Here is a 21,253-nt window from a genome sequence, read left to right on the forward strand (position 1 = left end):
TTATTTGAAGGTGTTTTCATACGTGCCAATGAAGAAAAAGACATATCGGGGGGAAATAAATATTTGTCTAAGATCACACAATTGGTTATGTGAGTAAGCTTGGATTAGTCCCATGTTTTCTGGTTTTACTTCATGCAAATCAGTCACTAAATGGGTATTTGTCTCTCTTTTTATCTCAAATTTCAATAATTTGCTTTCAACTCTATGTATGAGGGTATAGCAAGGGAGGAAGGCAGAAACCACATTAAAGCTCGTCTCGTTTTGAGCTCAAGGTTCAGGAAGACCTCGAGGTGAGCCAGAGCCAGGCATCTGGCTCAAGTCTAGCTCGAGCTTCCAGTGGCTAGCCCTCCTGTATCTGTACTAACAAGGCTTTATATTCTAAAGAAACTCTTAGAATAACAACAGATTGAAAAAAAATACGGATCTAATCTCATGATTTACAGTTTGCATGCAGCTGCTTGATGCCGGTTAATACATCACTGTGCTATATTAGAAGGCTTGCAACTTATGAACTGGAAGTAACAAAAGGATCTCCGTATCAATAGCAGTAGCCCACTTTCATCTATACTACTATTATAAAGTAAGAACTGGGAACCTTTGAGGCGGGTAAACTCGGGAACCAAAGCGCCAATCCAAACACCAAATACATCATTGGAATTGGCAGGGTGTGCAGAGTGACATAGGCTATATACCCCCAAAAAATATACCTTCTTTAAAAATATACCTTACAAAAAAAAGTAGTCCCTTCGAAGTAGCGCCGGCCATGTGCGCTAACGTGCTGACATCATCAGGAGCGCGGGGAGGAGTGGTGAACAGAGTGAAGTTTTGCAGACTGGAGCGGGCTGGGAGGAGCGGTAAAATGGAGGATAGCGGGGAGGAGCGGGGAGGAGCGGTGAACAGCGGTGACTGGAGCAGGCTGAGGTACGTCAAACGGAGGAGCGGTAAACTTTGGGGGAGGACCGGTAAAGTTTGTCGGACTGTAAGCCTCATTGCCTTTGCAGACTGGAGCGGGCTGGGAGGAGCGGTAAACTGGAGCGGTGGACAGGATAGCGGGAGGAGAGGTGAACAGCGGTGACTGGAGCGGGCTGTAAGCCTCATTGCCACCGGACGCCCACAGTGGGCTAAGGAGGTGCTTAGGGGCCCTTGGATTTTGGAGCGCCGGGAGGAAAGTTAAACTTTGGAGCGCAGGGAGGAGCGCTACGCTGTAAGCCTGATTGCCCCCGGACAACGTCGGGCGGGCTGCTAGTATCTAAATAAAATACAAATATGTGATCTGCATGTTTCATAATGTGCTTTGCAGCAGGCAAATTAACCATTCATGCTACTTTACTGGTCAAAACTGTGACTGGACAAAACACAGAACTCTCCCAGAACGCCCACTAGAGTTATCTTACCACTATTATACTCCCCTCAAAATTGCTAAGCACACAATGATCACTCCAGCAGGTGTCTTAACCCTGAAATACGGTGTAAAACGCAGCTTCAGCTTCTTTCTGACTAATTAAGTAATCTAGTACAGATTTACTGTCACATATGTCTCTCCTACCAATTTTTTTGTAGCAGATTTTTAAATAAAAGAATGTATAAGTTGACTGTCCGACTACTTTTAAAGCTCCGCTCTTCAGGACTCTCCCCTTTTTCCTCTGCAATGCCTGGACTTTCTATTTATGGGTTCACAGGGTAGATTTTTTCCAATTCCAGCAATGCATTAATGTATTACATTTCTGATAAAACAATGGTCCATGGTGAGGGCCGGTAGATTAATGCGCTTCTGTGGCTGTTGCATTTACAATGTAATTATGGATTTAGCTCATGTGCCGCAACATTTGCCACATAATTTGCAATTTCACTAAAATATTGGGGCTTATTTACAAGTGTCTTGCACCACTTTGCGTCATTTTTAACATGGGAAAAGTGTTGATGGGTGGCGCAAGGAGCTTATAAATAAGCCCCATTGTTTGTAGGTCAAATTGATTAAATAATGCTACCAGAGAAAGTGCCACATTATTTGTATTCTTTGAAGTATAATTTGGTTCTTCATGCCACATAATTCTCATAACCCTGTTATTGGTAAAGCTCTTCACAGTGGTTTGGAGGCTGTCACTCTGAATATCAAATCCACACTTTACAGAAAACTGTGAAATATTTCACACAGTTCACGGTTCCTTGTAAAAAGTGTTTTTACGCCTCTGCATTTTGTGTAACAAAAGCACTCAATCATGTAAATGAATGTATGTATGTATGTGTGGAGAGAGGTCAAGTAATATATCTCCACATGATCCCTCTAATATCCGTGCTAGAACTGCTCTCTATTGTTAATAAAAACCTTTCACGTGTCACTGTATCCCTGAGTTTACAGACCATGTCAAAAGCAATTTGTGCTAAGTTCAACAGTGCCAGTCCACACCTGTGATGGGTTTCTAAAATATATACTTACATTCCAAAAGGCAACAGTCTTTTTCTCTCCACCGCACAAACCACAACAACATCAAGAATTTCTGGAATCTAACCAAAATCGCAAAGTTGTTTGAAAACTCCATTGCGAGGGTCCCTTAAAGCCAGAGGATAAATTCACGCATGGCTGATCCACCGCGCACACAACTTTGGGGGAAAATACAGAGATCTAATGGTTATTGTCAACTTTTCACGGTTTATTATGGTTCACTGAGTTTTCCTTTTTGCGATTTCACTGAAAACAGCTGTAGCTGTCTCATAAACAGCATTGTAATCAATACTTCGGTACTTCTCAAAGAGGCCTTCATGTTTGCTTAGAATTGGACGGCTTCTTGGCCTCTTTAACCATCCTGAATCGATAGATTTGCTCCCTATTCTTGCTTCGCCTCGCCTCGCCTCTGGAGTATTTAGGTTTCACTCTTGTGATTGATTGGTTAAGTGTATCCTTCCTCTGCTGTCGCCAGGAAACTTTTTACATTTTTTCAAAAATCATTTGCGTTTTAGAACTCTGTGGGTGTGATGTCACGCCGCCCCCCCCCCCCCCCCCCCTCCCCTCCCTCCCATTATTGCTCCAGGCAATTAAAGATGCTTTTAAAACTGCGGAGTGATTGGAAAAGCCAATAGTCGTCGCCGTCCAGCTTCTTTCTATGTGTATTTTTTTTATATTTCCAAGACGGTCCCCACTTTGCATGATGCAACGTGGGGACGTCTTTGAAGTAAAAAAACATAACGCTCCAATTGGATGAATGTTATTTTCTATACCTTCGCAATTGATGCTACATTGCTTTACACTCGACTGCTACATTGCATGATGGAAAGGTCAGAACTTTCTTTTCTTTTCTTTTTTAAACTTTGTTTATTGATTGAAATCACAGTAGTACATTACATGATTGAACGACATATTGCATGTTACCATAAGAAATTCCAGTTCAGCATCAATCAAGATTATTCAGAGAACTTTATTTTCTAACATTTCAGGACGACCCCCATATTGCTTCAGCGTGATGGCCATCTTCCAAGAGGGCCAGTTGCATCTATTAACTTTACCAAAGGTGGCTCAATTTAACAAGCACTGGCAAAGCCAATTACCGGGTTGGAGGGGGGAGGGGGGGCATTGACAATGCGAGAGCGATTGGCTCTTTATATGGAGTGTCAGGAGAGATTTCAGTCAACATTTTGCAGCAGTGCCACAATTCTGCATGGACATTAAAAGGGGTTCTTACATGTTCAGGGAGATTTCAAACAAAATCCTCATCAAGATGACTGCTGTCTAAATCAAAGATGAGCAACTCAATCTATCAGGTGTTCATAATTAAGACAATAGAGTCTTGGTTATAGTAACACCTTGTAGTTAAAGTTCTATCAAGGATCAATACAGTGCCAGCAACTCTTATTAGCATGACATGTGGATCACAAACTGAAGTGGTCCGCATAGAGCGCATAGTTTCACACAAAACGGTGAATGTGTTATAGTTTCAGTGATAAATATAGAGACAATCACAACGATGCTATAGGGCTTCTCAGAAGTCTTCCATGTCTCTTAAATGTATATTATTTTGTTTTCAACAGCAGGAACTTTATACGTGGCTGGCAGCACTACTACTGGAAGAATGGAGACATACACAAGGGTTGTGATAGTGCTATTGGTAGGTTTAGTACTTTCAGACAATGAAGGGGGAGAAGAGTATGCTGCACATGCCGAGCACCACACCAAAGCTCGCTACAGCCGCTCCCCTGACAAACAGAGTACAGGGAAGTGTGCGTACACCTTTATAGTGCCCCAACAAAAACTCTCAGGGGCAATCTGTGTGAACTCCAAGAACCTTGATGGGTCAAGCGTCAACAAATCCGAGCTCCACGACTTGAAGGAGGAGCTTCGGAAGCAGCAGCTGCAGATTGAGCAGCTCAAGCAGATGGTGGATGTGGACGGGACCGTGGTCAACGAGGTCAAGTTCCTGCGCAAGGAGAGCCGAAACATGAACTCGCGGATCACCCAACTCTACACCCAGCTGCTGCACGAGATCATACAGAAGAAGGACCACACACTGGAGGCTTCACAGCTGGAAAACATGGTCCTCAACACCACTGCAGAAGTCCTGAGAATTGCTACCAAGTACCAGGACCTCCAGGACAAGTACAGCCTTCTGGCGTCCCTCATCAACAACCAAAGTTTGATCATTGCACAGCTGGAAAGACAGTGCCAGCAGAAGGTCAGCGGGCACAGTACAGAGCAGGTATGTTCTTTTCCTCTTTGCATTTGCAGCTAATTTATTTAATATTTTTCTAAAGGTGCAGTAAGCCCTAAAGATGCCAACATGTGTAACATCAAACCAATCCTTTCCAGTCTACTAAATTAAGCCATGCAATATGATACGCCCACTTAGCTCTGGTGCATTAATTTGTGTCTCTCAATTATATATAGACACTTTTGTTAAATAAAATGTGTGCTAAGCTGTTAAATGGGGCATGGGGTTAAGGTTAGATTTGTGGCTAGGTTCAGGGTTAGGCTGCATCTGTATGTTACAAAGAAACAAACTGAAACACCAATACCAATGCAGCACACAGAAGTGAAGGTATTTAAAGTTTTTGATATAGGACTGTAAAGACAAATTAATGTTGAAGATAGTGGGCAAAGCAGTCCCGATTTAAAAGACTAACCTCATGACTATCTTACGTGTAGTTTTAATCTTCCTGGGTTCTAGAGACTCCAGCCTCACGATAGCACTGCTCCTAGTTCAAGGTTGGGGAACGCTACTCTATGAAGGTTGGATCCATGCCACATTTTCAGGATAATCAACAACTAGATAACAGACTATGGCTTAAATGAATTGTACCTTTATGTTTTTCATACAAATATCTTGACATTCTGGCATGGATTTGACCTTGGTATACTGAAATTGGAAATCCTGGTTCTATGGCCAAATGAGATGCCCACTTTTTTGGGACCATTGCACAGAGACAAAATGAATGAGTTTGAGGGTTAAGGCCGTGTTCCATTTAATATCCTGCCTCTGATCGCAATCAATGCTAGAGTCAGTGAGATGCAATCCTATGTGCTGAAATGTTAGAGTGAGTTGCCACTCTCAAACGGTTGAAGGATGCTCCAGGCACTACTGTTAACTCTTCAAGAGAGATGAACTGCTTAACTCACAGAGATATGATGACGATGGATACTTTGGTCATGGGCTCCTGTTTGAACATGCCAGCTAGTTGCTGGTCAGCACCATAGATAAGATGCTTGAGATGGCAGATTGGATGTAGCAGCTAATTCTGGCTAAAAAGCCTGCCCATTGTCTGCAGAGAAGGAGCTACTTATATGAGGCATATGGATGAAAAAAACACAAATGAGCATTTAGGGTAAAAAACAGATCTGATGCTGGTCTGCTTCTAGCAGAATATCAAAAATCTCTCATTGATCTGTAGCAGTAGGACCACTTAAGTGCATATTTGATTAAACATTTCCCATTCCCAAGAAGTTGGTTGGTTGGTTAGTCAATATTATTCTGCAAAAGATTTTCCAGATAAATATAACCTAGCTCAGGAGATTGGTACCATTGATATTTTGCCCCCCATCCTATAGAATAGCACACGTGAAAAGGAACTCAAAGTCCAATACACCAAGTCAACTACCTAAGGGGGACTTCATCGTAACTCCTCTGAAGTAAAGAATCTTCTCAAAGTCCTTGAACAACCACTTTCCTTCATAGGCTAATTCAAGACTTTTGTGAGGACTTTTTTGTGGCCCAGAGGCATCCAAGGATGGCTTGGCCTCTTTTGCGTCATCTAAGGTAGTATACCACTGGTGTCCCTGCCTCCACATACTATACTCCACCCCCCAAATTGAAAGCCTGGCACTTGACTCCAATGGCGTAGAGTGGGGGGTCCACAGGGGCGGTTGCCACGGGCGCAAAGTTCTTAGGGGCGCAAAAGTTTACAAGAAAGTATTGCGTCCACCAAAAAAGTGGACCGTTAGGACTTCCTGAGCTATTGGTCCACGGGTTAGTGGGTGCAATACTTTCTTTTAAAATGTTGCCCCGGGCGCTGTCAACCCACGCTACGCCGCTGCTTCACTCACAAGGAAGCAATGCCAGAGCAAAATTCCCTCAGGGAGGTGAGAGGGGTTGAAGACACAAAACTCAGCAACACACATAATAGCACTCAATAAATCATTTTCAGTGCTGTTACATTTAAAGCGGAAAAGTACTTAAATGCACACAAAGCTAAATACTATACATAAAATCACAAATATATACACACTTTTTATTAGTATTAGTTTTTAAATCCACACACTGCTGCCGACTAGAACTCTTCTTTGCACCTAACAGTAAACACATCACGTTTCTACATCCTCAGGACTCAGCACATTGTTCAATTGAGAGTGAATGTTCCTCACCTACTGGCACAAAAATTGTGATTATCATGAGAACGTCTTGTATTCAAAGCACTAATATTTTAACTAACTATTGGGGTATTTGAAGAGCACCAAGCAAGGGAAATTCATTTGGTGATTCTTTAGGATGTTGCTCATCAATATGATTTTAGATACTGTATTGATCTTCCTTTAACCTGATTGGTTTGATTTGTATGATCCTTGTATAGTTGCATTCATGTATTGGTGTCATTGTTTTTAGCATTACAAAAAAGCCCGTTCTTGAGTTTTTTTGGGCTCACTCTCCGTTGAATTTTAGGAGGTGGCGACACATCAGTCTGACCTTTGGTTTATAACTTTGAATAATTCCTTTAGAGCTGAATTATATTTGATTCCGCATATTCATTTCTTGTATTTTATTCCGGTCATTAAGATGCTGAATAATTGACCGTCTTCTAGCCACTTTCTTTCTTTTTTTTAATGTCTTTAAATCTTTCAATACATCTTTGTGGTTTAATTCTAATATCTGTCAGTCTTCATTGTAGAGCCTAAAGTGCTTCAAATTAATTGAAAGAGCAACAAATTCTTTAAGGGAGTAACACCACTCCTGGTTCATTAGCGAGCTTTAAATTGACATACACAAAATTGCCACCATCACTCTTTACAACCCGCTCTAAATCATGGCAGCATTCAATCAATCAATCAAACATTTGTAAAGCGCACTACTCACCCGTGAGGGTCACAAGACGCTGGCGGGGGGGGAGTGGGGGGGAAGGGGCTGCTACTGCTCAGAATGCCAGGTCTTGAGAAGTCTCCTGAAGGTCAGCGGGACCTGGGTCTGCCACAGGTGGTTGGGGAGGGTGTTCCTTGTCTTGGCGGCGAGGTGGGCGAATGATCTGCCGCCGGCGGTCGTTCTGCGGATGCGTGGAACGGTGGCGAGGGTGCGGTCAGCGGAGTGAAGCTGGAGTTTTGTGGTGTAGAAGGCGAGTTGTTGAGGTATGACGGTCCAGTGTTGTGGAGTGCCTTGTGAGAGTGGGTGAGGAACTTAGAGGGCGTTGCCGTAGTCCAGTCTGCTGCTGACGAGGGCCTGGGTGACTGCCCTTCTGGTTCCGGTGGGGATCCATCTGTAGATCTTGCGGAGCATGCGGAGGGTGTTGAAGCAGGAGGAGGAGACGGCGTTGACTTGCTGGTTCCTTGATAGCGATGAGTCTAGGATGAAGGCCAGGTTGCGTGCGTGGTCAGTGTGTGTCGGTTCAGCTCCCAGTGTGGCCAGCCACCAGGAATCGTCCCAGGCAGACGGGGTGGAGCCGAGGAGGAGGACCTCCGTCTCGTCCGAGTTCAGTTTCAGGCGCCTGTTCTTCAGCCATTCGGCAACGGCTTTCATTCCTTCGTGGAGCTTGGTTTTGGCAGTGATGGGGGCCTTGGTGAGGGAGAGGATCAGCTGGGTGTCATCGGCGTATGAGATGATGTTGAGGTCGTGCGATCGGGCTATGTTGGCGAGCGGTGCCATGTAGACGTTGAAGAGTGTTGTGCTGAGGAATGATCCTTGGGGTACGCCGCAGATGATCTTGGTGGCTTCAAATCGGAATGGAGGGAGGCGGACGCTTTGGGTTCTGCTGGTGAGGAAGGAGGTGGTCAAGTCCAGGGCTCTGTTGCGGATCCCTGCATTGTGGAGGCATGTGCGTAGGGTGTGGTGGTACACGGTGTTGAAGGCAGCCAAAAGGTCCAGGAGGATGAGGGCCGCGGTTTCTCCATTGTCCAGCAGGGTCCTGATGTCGTCGGTGGCGGTGATGAGGGCAGTTGCAGTGCTATGGTTGCTGCGGAATCTGGATTGGGACGTGTCCAGGGTGTTGTTCTCCTTGAGGAAGTAGGTCAGTTGCATGTTGTCAATCTGCTCGAGGACTTTCGCCAGGAACAGGAGTAGGGAGATCAGCCAGAAGTTTTTGAGGCCCTTAGGGTCTGCCTTGGGTTTCTTGAGTAAGGCGTTGATCTCGGCATGCTTCCAGCTCTCTGGGAAGGTTGACGATCTTCCGGAGATAGGGTGCGATGGTGGAGCTTGCTTTTGTTGAAGATGTGGTGCGGGCAGGGGTCGGACGGTGAGCCGGAGTGGATGGTGTTCATGATTTTGATGGTGTCGTCCTCATTGACGTGGGTCCAGGAGCACAGGAGGTCGGTGTGGCTGGGGGCGTTGAGTCTGAGGTGTCGGTAGCTGTCAGGGGGGTCCTGGTTGTTGAAGCTGTTGTGGATGTCTGTGATCTTGCTTTGAAAGAAGGTGGCTAGGGAGTCGCAGAAGTCTTGCGAGGGCAGTATGTCATTGGAGTTGGAGTTCGAGCTGGGTTTGGAGAGTTGTTTCTCAATGTTGAAGAGCTCTTTGCTGTTGTGTGCATTGTTGTCAATGCATTCCTTGAAGGAGGTCCTTTTGGCGGTTTGAATGAGTTGGTGGTGTCTGTGTATGGTGTTCTTGTGGGCAGCATTGCTGTCCGGTGTCTGTTCATGATGCCACTTCTTCTCGAGTCTTCAGCAGGTCTGCTTGGATGCCTGGAGGTTGGCAATGAACCAGATGGCTTTTCTGTCAGTGTGTCTGCTTGAAGGTTTTTTGATCGGGCGAGACCGTTGGCTCAATCACTGATCCATTGCGGGCGGCAGTGTCGGTGTTGGCGGGTTTTATGTGAGGGTGGTGATTAGCTGGTCTTCGGTGACCTTGTTCCAGCTGTGTCGGGGAGTCTGTTGTGGGTGGTGTTGCATGGTGGGTTTCTTGAAGGTGAAGTGGATGCAGCGGTGGTCGGTCCAGTGGAGTTTGGTGGTGTGGCTGAAGGTGATGTGGTTGCTGGCAGAGAAGATGGGGTCAAGCGTCTGTCCGGCAGAGTGGGTGGGAGTCATGACGAACTGTTTGAGTCCGAGGTTGGCGAGCAGGGTGGTGGAGTTGCTGTTGGTGTTCTTGAGGTGGAAGTTCAGGTCTCCTAGGAGGATGTAGTCCGTGGATGCTAGGGCATGCGTGCTGAGGAAGTCGGCGATGGGGTCGCTGAACTGTGGTCGGGGTCCAGGGGTCTGTAGATGAGGGTTCCTCTGAGGGTGGTGTTGGGATTGATGTTGATCCAGGTCTCCGTCAGGAAGGCAGTTGAGTAGGTTGCAGAGTTCAATGGCGTGCTTGTGGGTGAGAGGGTATTGAGTAGTATGCATTCCACTTGTCGACCAACGTTCAGTATAGTCTACAGCATTCTTTTCCCTCTTCAAGATATTATATAGCCGCTTGTTGAATCGCCTACTTATAGCTACACTACACAAGTTGGTACTGCAGAAATCAGATATACTGGAACAACAAATCAGTTTAGCAGCTCTGATCAGACATGGTCAGGTGCAGTGGTATAGGCGCTAAATTGTCAGCTTTGCAGCAAGAACGTCTTGCTTTTAATCCCAGCGACCCTGATTAAACATATTGCGTGCTTGTGTCGAAGTCAGTCTGGGGCAGATTTACAACAGAATGGCGAAGCGCAGTGTTACGCCACAATTAGTAATGCCGCTTTCCAAAATTCTGAAAAAGCATGGATACTCCATATTTACAATAATGTGGTGCAGCTCTCTGAGTTTTCCCTAGTGCTGGAACTACATTTAGCTGCCTATGGCCAGCGCAGGCAACTTTGCACCATAGTGCAGGTGCAAGGGTGCATTCGTTGCAGGGAATGATTGTTCATGTGCTGGACGGTGTCCCTTCCAGCATATACGCTATCACTAATGGAGATTTGTAACTTCTATGTGTGCTGCAAGATTTAATGATTGTTTATGTGCAGGAAGGTACACCTTCCTGCACATGAACAATCACTATATGTGATTTGCTCTTTCTATGTGTGCTGCAGAATGCAGAACACACAGAAACAGCAAAAATTAGGAGAAATTAATAACTTCTCCTTGTTGGGCCATGTTAAGACCAGGTTTTCCCTGGCCTTATTTTTGGCACTGCCCCTAAATTATGCCAGGCTTGTAAATAGGGAGCAGTGTCAAAAATCAATGGGTGTTGCAGCAGGACGCCCACTGCAACACCCATTGCCTGACCCTTTCATGCTAAGTGCTGCGTGAATAGGGCCTTATTTACAAGGCAGTTCTATAAGATGAAGGGGTTACCGCCACCAGAACATCCTAAAAAGAGACGCTCTGGTGGTAATAACCCCTTGTAAATATGCTCCTCTATTTCATTGAGCCACCCTTTCAACATTTGCCAAAATTAGTAATTCTTACACTACGAAATTTTTCATAAAACACAAGCTAAAGTTGGCAGTCAGGCGCACAAATTAATTAATATACAAGATTGAGACGAAGGAACACACATATGCGCAAAAAATAAATCAGAGAAGCTCCAAGTTTGATGAACGGTTTTGTGTGTCACTCAGGGGGCTGGGCTGCTGACTGCACCCTATTGGGTAGGCCCTTAAAAGACTTGTGTTTCCATCTGAGGTGCAGCACCGCAGGCCGTGGCCGTTGCCAAAAAGCAATTATTTGAGCCTGCATAAATAGTACAGTTATCGACGCCTCACTGCTTTGTAAAGTCTTCAAAATTCACAATCAGAGATTATTCCTGGAAGCCTGGGTCACCACAGTCAAAGTGTAGGGGTACATGAGTGAAGGTCCGAGTTGTGCCTTTCTGGGCTGCCCCTGCCTGCACAACTCATCACAATGAAATTGTGGCCGAATCGGTCTGCTCCTAAAATCTCCTTCCTCTCAAATATTGGCGCCGTAAGCAAGCCTCTGGAATTGTACGACAGTGTGAATACAAACTGCGTGGCAAACTTGGTTAAATTACACAGCAAAGGAATGGTACATTAATTATGCGTTATACGATTAATGGGAAACTCAGAGGCAGACTTCTTGGCATTAATAAAGAGCAATTTCTTTTACTGAATCTAAGGATGTCTGTATTATCTCCCCGTGAAGGATGAAAGGCTGAGCCAGAATTTAAAGCCACACCTTTCTACCAATTCTCTGCAGTAGCAACAATAACCAACTGTGCTTCTTCACAAGCCTACTGCTTCTATTGCTATTGTTGAGGCCTAAAACTCAAAGGGCCTGATTCTGATGAGGTTAGGAAGGCCTCCTAACGGCACTTGTTCTGTTCAGATCAGATCGGGATCGTGTCTTTGCAACTGAGGGCCCGATTACAATGCGGTTAGGAAAGTATTCCCACCTAGGGCCCGATTACTATACGGTTAGGAGCAGAGGCTCCTATTGAAGTCAATGGGAGTAGAACCAAATCGTATCTGGAAGCATTCGTATACCGTATACTTCATACTCAGTTGGTTGGACTCTCCCGATCCAATTAGGTTGGAAACCATTCCCAAACCCATTCAATCAAGAAGCTTTCCAAACCGCATCAGAATCAGGCCCATAGATGGATAAGGGATGGGGTGCCCGTCTTGGACCAAAGTCAAAAGAGCAACTTTGATCAATATGATAACCAACTTATAAAACAATTATAATTCTGTGAGTAGTTAATGATGTATGTGAAACAACTAAGGGGCATATTCTCAAGAACGTGTGATAACCATGGCAAAACTAACTTAATGCAACTCTCAACATCGACGTCTATCGCGGGAAAATTACACGGTATTAACTAAGTATTCACAACACGGCGGTACCATGTGATAGTCTCCAGATAACACGCCAAATCACCACGATAAAACCAACGCCACGCCACAAAAGTGTGAAACACAAAAGCAAAAAAAGTTGCAATGAGGCCAATGGCGATACAAAAAGCAGCGAAAACCAGCGGCAGGCCTGCCAATCCCACGCGTCTGGCAGGAATATACAATATAAAAGCTACAAAAACAACACAACAGAAACAATCCAAAGTGCGTAGCAACATGGATGCACCCTGACCGAGCGCAGAGGCCAGCGCGAACCCCACAAGCCCCACTAACCACCAGCAAGGAACAACGGGGTCGGGGAAGGTCAAGGAGAAGAGAGAGAGAAAGATGGGGTGTAGTCAATTGCACCCACAACATGCGGGAAGCCAGCTATGGCGTAGATGCCTTGCTTGGTCTCCAGCTGTTCCTACACAGTATGGGGGAAGTATAGGTACTGGGTGCCAAGCTGATGATGACAAACTTTGACTCTGGCACTTTTTGGTTGGTAGGCACCAGAGGCCAACAGGTGCAGCACGGCCAGCAGCTTTGTCTACGGTGGGATGTTGGTTGTCCCTTTGAGCCTGTGGTGAGTAATCTCAATCTCTGATGTTCGGTGTGTGAGGTTGGTGCGTTTTCAGGGGGTCGCTGTCTTTGCCTGCGCTGCCTCATTGTAGGTCTGGGGAGGCGAGGGGACGGGGGGGGGGTGGGGTGTGGCCCTCGTGGTGGTGGTGGTGGGTGTTGTGGCCCTCTTTGGCTGCATGATCAGTGGCTCCATGGCATCTGTTGCCCTTCAGGTGTGGCTCTGGCTTGGGATCCCTTTTGTGGTGCAGGCTTTGGACCGACTTTACACCAGGTCAGAGGTGTTAATTTCCTGCTGCTAACCCACCTTATAGCATGTTTTGTGGTTATATCGCCGATCTGGCTGGTCGTTGAGAATGTTGCGGAGTGGTGTTGTCACAGCTTTTGGCACGGGAATGCCTACTCTGCATCTCATTAGCGATAGTTGCGGGCTTCATCTGTGGCAATGTTTTTTGTGCCTGCTATCGCAGGTAAACTGGTGCTATGGGCTGTTAGCACTAGCTTGTGAATGGGATGATAATTTTATCGCAACTTTGGCTGCGATAAAGTGCTGCTAACACAGAGATAACTCTTTGAGAATATGCCCAATAATATTTCATGGAACCCTGTTGTATTGATTTTCACTTTGGTTTTTGCATAGATATGCAGATTAAACCCTGCAAAATTTGCGACTCTTACGTTTAATAAAACATAATCGATTGACACCAGAATCAATGCATACCTTCCAAATCAAAATATAATGAAAGGATTACCATTATTCAAATCAATTTATAACATATCAATCACAAGTGAATTGTAGATAACCAAATAGCATTTTGGTGTGTATCATCCACATAAAAACCCCACTTACTGAAACGTAATTCATGAACAATATCTACATCCCAAATTGATAAGGGACTTACCAAACAATGAAAATGTTTGCAATAAAAGAAAGCATCACATATTTTTTTGGGCTGCGAAAGCCGAAGAACAAATAACATTTGAATCAGAAATTTATGGATGATTTATGCATTCTAAATTTTTTTTAGCATCCATCCAACCGATATTAGTCAGCGAGTAAATTTGATTCACAAATCAATAAGAGACACCAAACTCACAAATAATATGTGACCTCTAAAAAAACATATCAATAAATTAAATTCAATCATCAATCAATTCATATCACAAACCAATAGATTATATTAAATCACATTTCTACTTGTCATGTCCATGTTGATGCAGCCAAACTGAAGTTACACACTGCAATGGAGTGGTGATTTTGTTGCTTTTATGACTCCATTAGACTCCATTAGCCAATTGTTTCTTAAATAAAAAATTAAAAACTGCCCAGACTATGATGAGAGTGAAACAAATAGCAAGCGTTATTATACAAAACAGATCTGAAAACAATACCACACATACACTCTTTTATCATAAACAAAGAAATATCAAGAAATATATTGAAACTACAGAGAATCAATCACTTTCAGTTCAGTTCTGAAGACTGAAGATGTTGTATTGTTCGCAGCTATGGAGGCCAAAGCTGGAGAACTGTATCCAGTTCTGGCAGCTGAGTAAGGAGCATTCTAGTATGTATTTGTTGCCAAACTACTTCTGAGAATGTATTTTCCTTATGTGTGGCCCCAAGATTTAGGCGCTGCTTATGAGTTGAGTTGTTAAATATGACCTAATAAATAAGGATACCATTGGGCACGTTATTTATCGGGTGTGATAACAAACACCTATTTCAAGTTCTTGGAGAATAACTTTTGGGTTTTGGTGTTTAACGCACCAAAAGCTGCATTGTATGATAAATACCGTATGATATTCCCGCAATAAATTTGGTTGACCTGCCGAAATGCACCTGCAGTTGAGGCATTTAGTGTATCCGATAATTATTGTATGCATTAAATACCAAGCAACTCGTGATTCTGCCCCATGCATAAACAGGTGTTTACGACTGGGTCTGAATCTACCTCTTAACCAGGGCCTTAGTATTACATCATGTAATATTGTATGAGAACTCACACCACCAGTCATCAATTTCTCTGAAGTCCCAGGTTTTTACCTAATTATCTTTCATCTTAAATCCGTATGCCCACTCTTTTAGGCTTCGGGATGGTAGTACGCAGCGCTTTAAAAAAATCCCCCAATAAAAAACAATACATTAAGCACAGGTTTTCATAAAATTATTATTATTTTTTATATGATAAGCACTATAAAGTAGTAGAAAATATTTATTTCGAAGACACTCATCTTATAGTAATATACAAATACAACTCCATCGACAAATGAGAAAAAATACAACCATTATCTACATCACTCAAATTCATTGAATATATCTCAACTAAAATCTATCATCAAAGTGCCCTATATCCCATTGTCATAATCCATTCTGGAAACATCTGAGGCAAAACAGCATTTCATTAAATAATATACAATTGTCACCACATATTTCTAAAAACCCTTTGTTCTTTTGAAACTCCCTCTTTTGAATAAGCAACATATATCTGACAGTTGCGATAATACTATCAAATAGCTTCACAGTAAATAAAGTGACATGTGCTTCACTCTGTTGTCTTATACCATACTCCATAAATAATGGACGCAGTGTCTTTCTCTTTTAAATCAAATATAGAGTTTAATCTGGCAGTAAGTGAGTAACTGAGTACTTCATTTTTAAATTAGAAAAATAGAATCCATTGCTTTCCAAAACTCTTTTGGTAACCAAAAATTCTCCAACTTCAGCTGATACCAATCTGAAGCTGTAGAATGTCGCACCTCAGTCATTTGTTGCAGACCTGAGACAACAAAGGAAACAAGACCCCCTGCTCGAAGGTACTCCAAGGATATGGCTACAGAACCTTATCAAATCACTTAATGGCTGTCACTAACCGCAGAGCATATCTTTACTCTCTTGTGGAGAACATTCTCCAGCGCACTCACCTTCATATTATTGACACCCTTGAGTACATCAATCCTTAGGTCCATTGTTCCCACTGAAAATACGAACATTCATGAGAATTCATTAGTAAACAGCATACTATCCTGCATAGTCATACAAGGTATGTTCTCTTTATTCGCTTCTTAAATAAGACCATGCACAAATCTAAGTTTGCCTGATCTTGCTAACAGGATCAAGCTGTCAAAGGTAAGTTCCAACCTTAAGACCTGCAGAATTGAGCGCGCTTGTAGCACGAGGAGCGTCTGCAGACATACACTCTCCATGGATTCCCAATAAACACAATGGTCTAAAGTGACCGGTTCAGCTCCATAAAGGTCCTGCAGCATTAACTTCCTTGCTCCTGCTTTTATTAATGAGTCCACTGATCAAATTTTTTCAAGGAATTTACTGTACTTAGTAGTCCAGTTTAAATTTTTGCCATGTGGCTATCCCATTTCAAAGTCCAAGAAAAGATGATTCTTAAATATATATATTCATTTGTATGCTCTAAAAGTAATTCAAGTAAAAAACTAGAACATTTTCTAACTGATTTCAAAGCATCATAGTATTGGTTTTATTAACATTAATGATGAGCAAATTCCTCTCACAATAAGCATGCAAAATTCCCAAATTCCATTTCAGGCCTCTCGTAGTACTGTCCATTAGGACCAGATTGTTGACATATATTTGCAACTGGCATGCACCACAACTATTTATTTTTTTATTTTTAGAGTTTTATATAGCGCAAACTAGACCCGAAGACATCAGGTATCAGAGCGCTTACATGAGCACCAGTTGTGTTACAGACGGACACATTCATTTTTTTTGTTGGGCACGGGGAGATTAACTGATTTGCTCCGAATCACAGGATGTTGAGTGTTGTTGCCGAGAATCAAACGTGGTTTTTCAGCTTCTAAGTCGACTGCTCTAGAAGTAAGGCTACATCCTCTCCCCATCTTATGGGAAAATAAATTGTTTCAGGGAGCTTTGATATGAAAAGGTTAAAGAGCAGGGATGCTGGTCTACACCTGTGTCTTCATTCATTGTTCACCTCAAATGTATTGGCTAGGATTCATAGCCTATTCAGGTCGACCTGGACCAGAGGACTGGCACTGATTAAGTTGAATCAAATAGTGCTTTGCCCCTGCTCCAAAGAGCGGAATGGAAATTATGTTAGGTCTGCCTTGACGAATAACAATGCTGTAAAGAAGAGTGCCATGCAAGTCAACAAGTGATAAGAAATGGTGGGAGGGTCTCCATGCCCTTTTTAGTTACAAAAGTGCCTTGCGAGCGAGATGCATGCACTAGCGCAGGCTCCACTATAAAAACAGAGCACATTCTTTAAAAGACTTTAAATTACTTATCTCTGAAAGCCAGTAGAAGAATAGTTACAAGTGAGATGCTGAGCACATTCCGGTGAGCTTTGGGGGCCATAGTGATGAGGAGGGTGAAAGGAGGAGCTGCTTCTGTGCCTGTGCTGCTCATGTGTCTAGGCTGCACATGCCACAATCTATCTCCCTGTCTTATCCCCGCCGGCAGGCCTCTGCATGTTGCCCCTGCATGAGGAGATCTTAAGGGAACTGCAGCAAGGCAGAGCATCCTTGCTGTCTCCCTGTCATTATTCCTGTGAAAACCAGCAGACTGGTTAACCCCTGCGGTACCCATCCTGTTCCTCACCCAGCAGACTTGTTGTGCAATAATGTTCTCATTGTGTGCTTGCTGAGAGCTGGCACTTCACTGCCAGATTGGAAGACAACAGCTAACTTTTGAGAGGGAAGGGGGTAGCTCTTTGTGGAATGACCATTTTAGTAAGACATTTTTAGGTTGGCACTAACGGATCTTTGTTTTTATGTGTTGGTGGGAGGCTTGGGCCTGAGAGCGACATGGGTGAAGAGAAGTTTGGGGTTTTGACCACATTTGTAGCTGAATAAGTTACAGAAGATCAATATAGGAGATGTGAACTTGTGTGAAACAGTGCAATGTACTAACAGCTTTGTTATTTACAGTGCTCTAATGCTGCAGTACGTTAGAAGTGCTTCAATACCAATAGCATTGCACACATTCATCATATGAGTTAGAGGAGGACTGTGAAAAAAAGTACAGAACAAGAAGTAAAGGAAGAAACAAATCATGTCATAGCGTTCTAATACTTTCGGGTCAAGTTTGTGTTATATAAAAATGCAAAAAAAACAAAAATAAAACAACACACCATGTGCTCTTGGAGAGTGAATGGCCAAAAGGAAAAAAAGAACAAAAAGCGTAACGCCTAACATGGCTGATTCATTAACGGTTTACCCTGCGCATTTGTGAGTCTGGAGAGAGCCGAACACGCACAGAAGACAGGCAAACAGTGTCTGACATTTGACCTCAATCTTTGAATGCACGTCAAAAAAGAGACGAGATAAGAACAAGATTTAATGGGTGTTTACATAAGAGCTCCAAGGGAGTGAAAACAAGACTGATCATGTTAATTGCTTTTCAGGAAAGAAAAAAGTAGTTTGTAAAACAGATGGTAAAATGGTGACCAGTAGATTGATATAGTACTTGGTGCCTGCTATTGGGGAGGGCTAAACACAACAAGAGGCATTATAAATGCATGCCATGAGCAAATGGGGCGAAAGAATAGAAGTGCCATGATGGAGCCAGCAAATGGAAAGCTTATGGGCCGGCTGAAGTCCACAAAGTATATACAACATGTCTACAAGAGACAGTGCAACCGCTGTCTGGCTAAAACATAAAAAAGGGCTTAGATCTCATGCCACCATAATTGATTTGACTTATAAAGAATTGTCGGCAACCCATCAGGCCCCCCTACCCGTGATGGTTTCAAATTTGTATGTACGCATAAGCACTACATAATTAATTGCCCATTTACCTGGGCTCTGCAAATAAATAAACAGCCAATTTTACTATACAATTGTCTCTGGAAAAACTTCAAAAACAAACCACCAGTAAAATTTTCTGATGTTGAGAAAATATTTCGATTTTCATCCAAAAAATGTAAAATAATTCACATTTTTTAAAACGAAAAAATTTATATTATTTCACATTTTTGTTAGAACATCGAAATATTTCTCATTATCAGGAAGCTTTGCAGGTGATTCGTTTTTGTAGTTTTTCCAGAGACCATGGTGTAATACAACTAGGTAATTTATTTTCAGAGCTCAAGTAAATGTCCAATAATTTAACTAGTGCAGGCTTCTCCAACTAGTAGCTATTGAGCTATTGGTAGCTCTCCTGGTACATATAAGTAGCTCTCCTGTGTGCACCCCAGCCTAATAAATGAATTGAAAAGTGTTATTATTGGAGACGAAAATATGTGTACATTTTCATAACTCATAAGGTGTTGTTTGGAGCAAAATGGTTGAATTTGCAAAATAATTTTAAAGCTGATAATAGAGAGAAAAAACATTATACAGCGTTGATGGAACTTACTGCTGATATAATTAATTACATTGGTATCAGAGACATTGCAGCTTTGGCTATTATGTATTACCCACATAGAGGCATTCCACATTATCAAAGCCTCTGCTGCATTATTGCTGTGAACCCTGTCTGATGTGCAGAGGTGGATTGGTGTCACTACAACGCAGGCTATTACAACACCTGCTGTTACAACGCGATTTTTACATCGCATACCACTACAACGCATAGTGCTTTTAGACGCTGGATAGTGAATTATTTAATTTACTATTCCAACTCCAGTCCCCGTGGATAGTAGGGAAGGTGTTGGATAGTAAATTAAATATATTCCCTATCCTAGAGCGCCCCCCAGCGCAATGCGTTGTAATGGTTTGCGTTGTAATGGTTGCGATGTAATGGTAGTGCGTTGTAATAAATGCGTTGTAAGTGATGTTCCCCGCAGAGGTAATCACTGTTAACCCTCTTGCATAGGATGGCCACTAATGTCTGATGTGCTCACTATTACAATACTAATAATATTAGTAGCTCAGTGGGATTTTCATTGAACTTAAGTAGCTCTTATTACAGAAAAGTTTGGAAACTCCTGATAGTGGTTATGCTTAAATGTGACATTGAACCTATATTGTAAGCATTACCAAATTTGGCAACTGAGGGAACCGAGACGAGAGAAGGTAAGCTATTTTCTTAATATTATGAATTGTGGAAAGTGGGAAAGCAGGGATTACAATTCAGGTCTTCTGATCCTATACTTAATAGCTTTGTCACTTTACCACATAGTTGAACTTGAGATATCTTTTCTGAAGTCCAGAGTCACCATGGCCACACCTAAACCTCTCTCCGCCCACACAGTAAGCTTGGCTCAAGATATTTACATTAAATCTTGAGGGTGCAAGGTTCCAGTAAGTATCCTAATACTTGGCCATAAACTAGATCAATTTGTGGAAAAAGCGACAATATCTCATTAGCACATAAATGGGCGAGTTGAATTTAACTTTCCAGAATCAAAGCCTGCAGAAAAATACAAAACCATTCGAAAATCTGAGTCTAGAAACAGTTACTAGAAGTATGATGTTCTCAATTCCCAAATAAAAATATGGTAAAAAATCTGAAACTCCCTAATGGTCATAGAATAATTCTTATAAACACAAGCCCATTAAAGACAGCTAAAGGAAGCCAAAAAAACCCGAACAGTGTTTTCAAAACAAAATGGTAGTTCCAACGATACAAACCTGCTTATATCACAATTCAAGAGCCTGGTTAGATGAGGTAAATAAGTAAATTGGGTTAATATCTAAAAACATTTCTGTACAGAACACGCCAATTCTCATCATTCTCATCAAACTGTTAAACCAATGTTTGTGTTATTTAAGGATTTTTCTGTGTATAATCTGTATTAACACCTACCGATACCAATCAGCCTTGCTCTTTTTTTATTTAAAGAACCTGGTTCAGCCACCACCCCTAGTCAATGTGGTTCCCAACAGCCTTGTGACGAGCAATGGCAGCAAAAGCAGGAACCATTTTGTCTCCATTAATGAGATCCAGCGGGACCAGACATCAGTGGCATCTCAAGACAGGAAGCAGCTAGTCCGGAAGTCGCTCCCCTCCACCATGCAGCCCATGACCACTGATACACTGGCTACGCTGCCTGGTTTGATGTCGGCTCTTCCAACCAAAAAATCAACTGGTAAGTGACGAAAGAAGTGCAACAATCCCAAACAGGTTATTACGAATGTATTCTAGGTCCCCACAATTAGCAGATCGAAGGTTTCAAATTTCCAGCCAAAGTTGAATAAGATCATAGGTTCTGCCTTCAACTGCTAGCCTGAGAAACCTGAGGCAGGGGTATAGAGCTAGTAAAAATACTACATCGTTGTTCTCATGACTGTG

At 42.9% G+C, this 21,253-nt stretch overlaps 1 protein-coding gene across 2 annotated transcripts in view; it reads left to right on the forward strand.

The window, feature by feature from the left end:
- Positions 1-21,253, forward strand: part of LOC147748142 (angiopoietin-related protein 2-like) — a 172,286-nt gene that overhangs the window by 25,680 nt on the left and 125,353 nt on the right. Inside the window, exons 2-3 of one of the 2 annotated variants that reach the window (XM_086958998.1) lie at positions 4,024-4,664; positions 20,804-21,050. In XM_086958998.1, the coding sequence (XP_086815124.1) occupies positions 4,065-4,664; positions 20,804-21,050 (847 nt within the window). In that variant the 5' untranslated portion in view covers positions 4,024-4,064. Of the gene's footprint in view, positions 1-4,023; positions 4,689-20,803; positions 21,051-21,253 lie in introns of both variants that reach the window. The other variant, XM_086958992.1, reaches the window with a different exon arrangement.

This window comes from Lissotriton vulgaris, chromosome 1_1 (assembly GCF_964263255.1).
Source record: "Lissotriton vulgaris chromosome 1_1, aLisVul1.2, whole genome shotgun sequence".
Taxonomy (NCBI): domain Eukaryota; kingdom Metazoa; phylum Chordata; class Amphibia; order Caudata; family Salamandridae; genus Lissotriton; species Lissotriton vulgaris.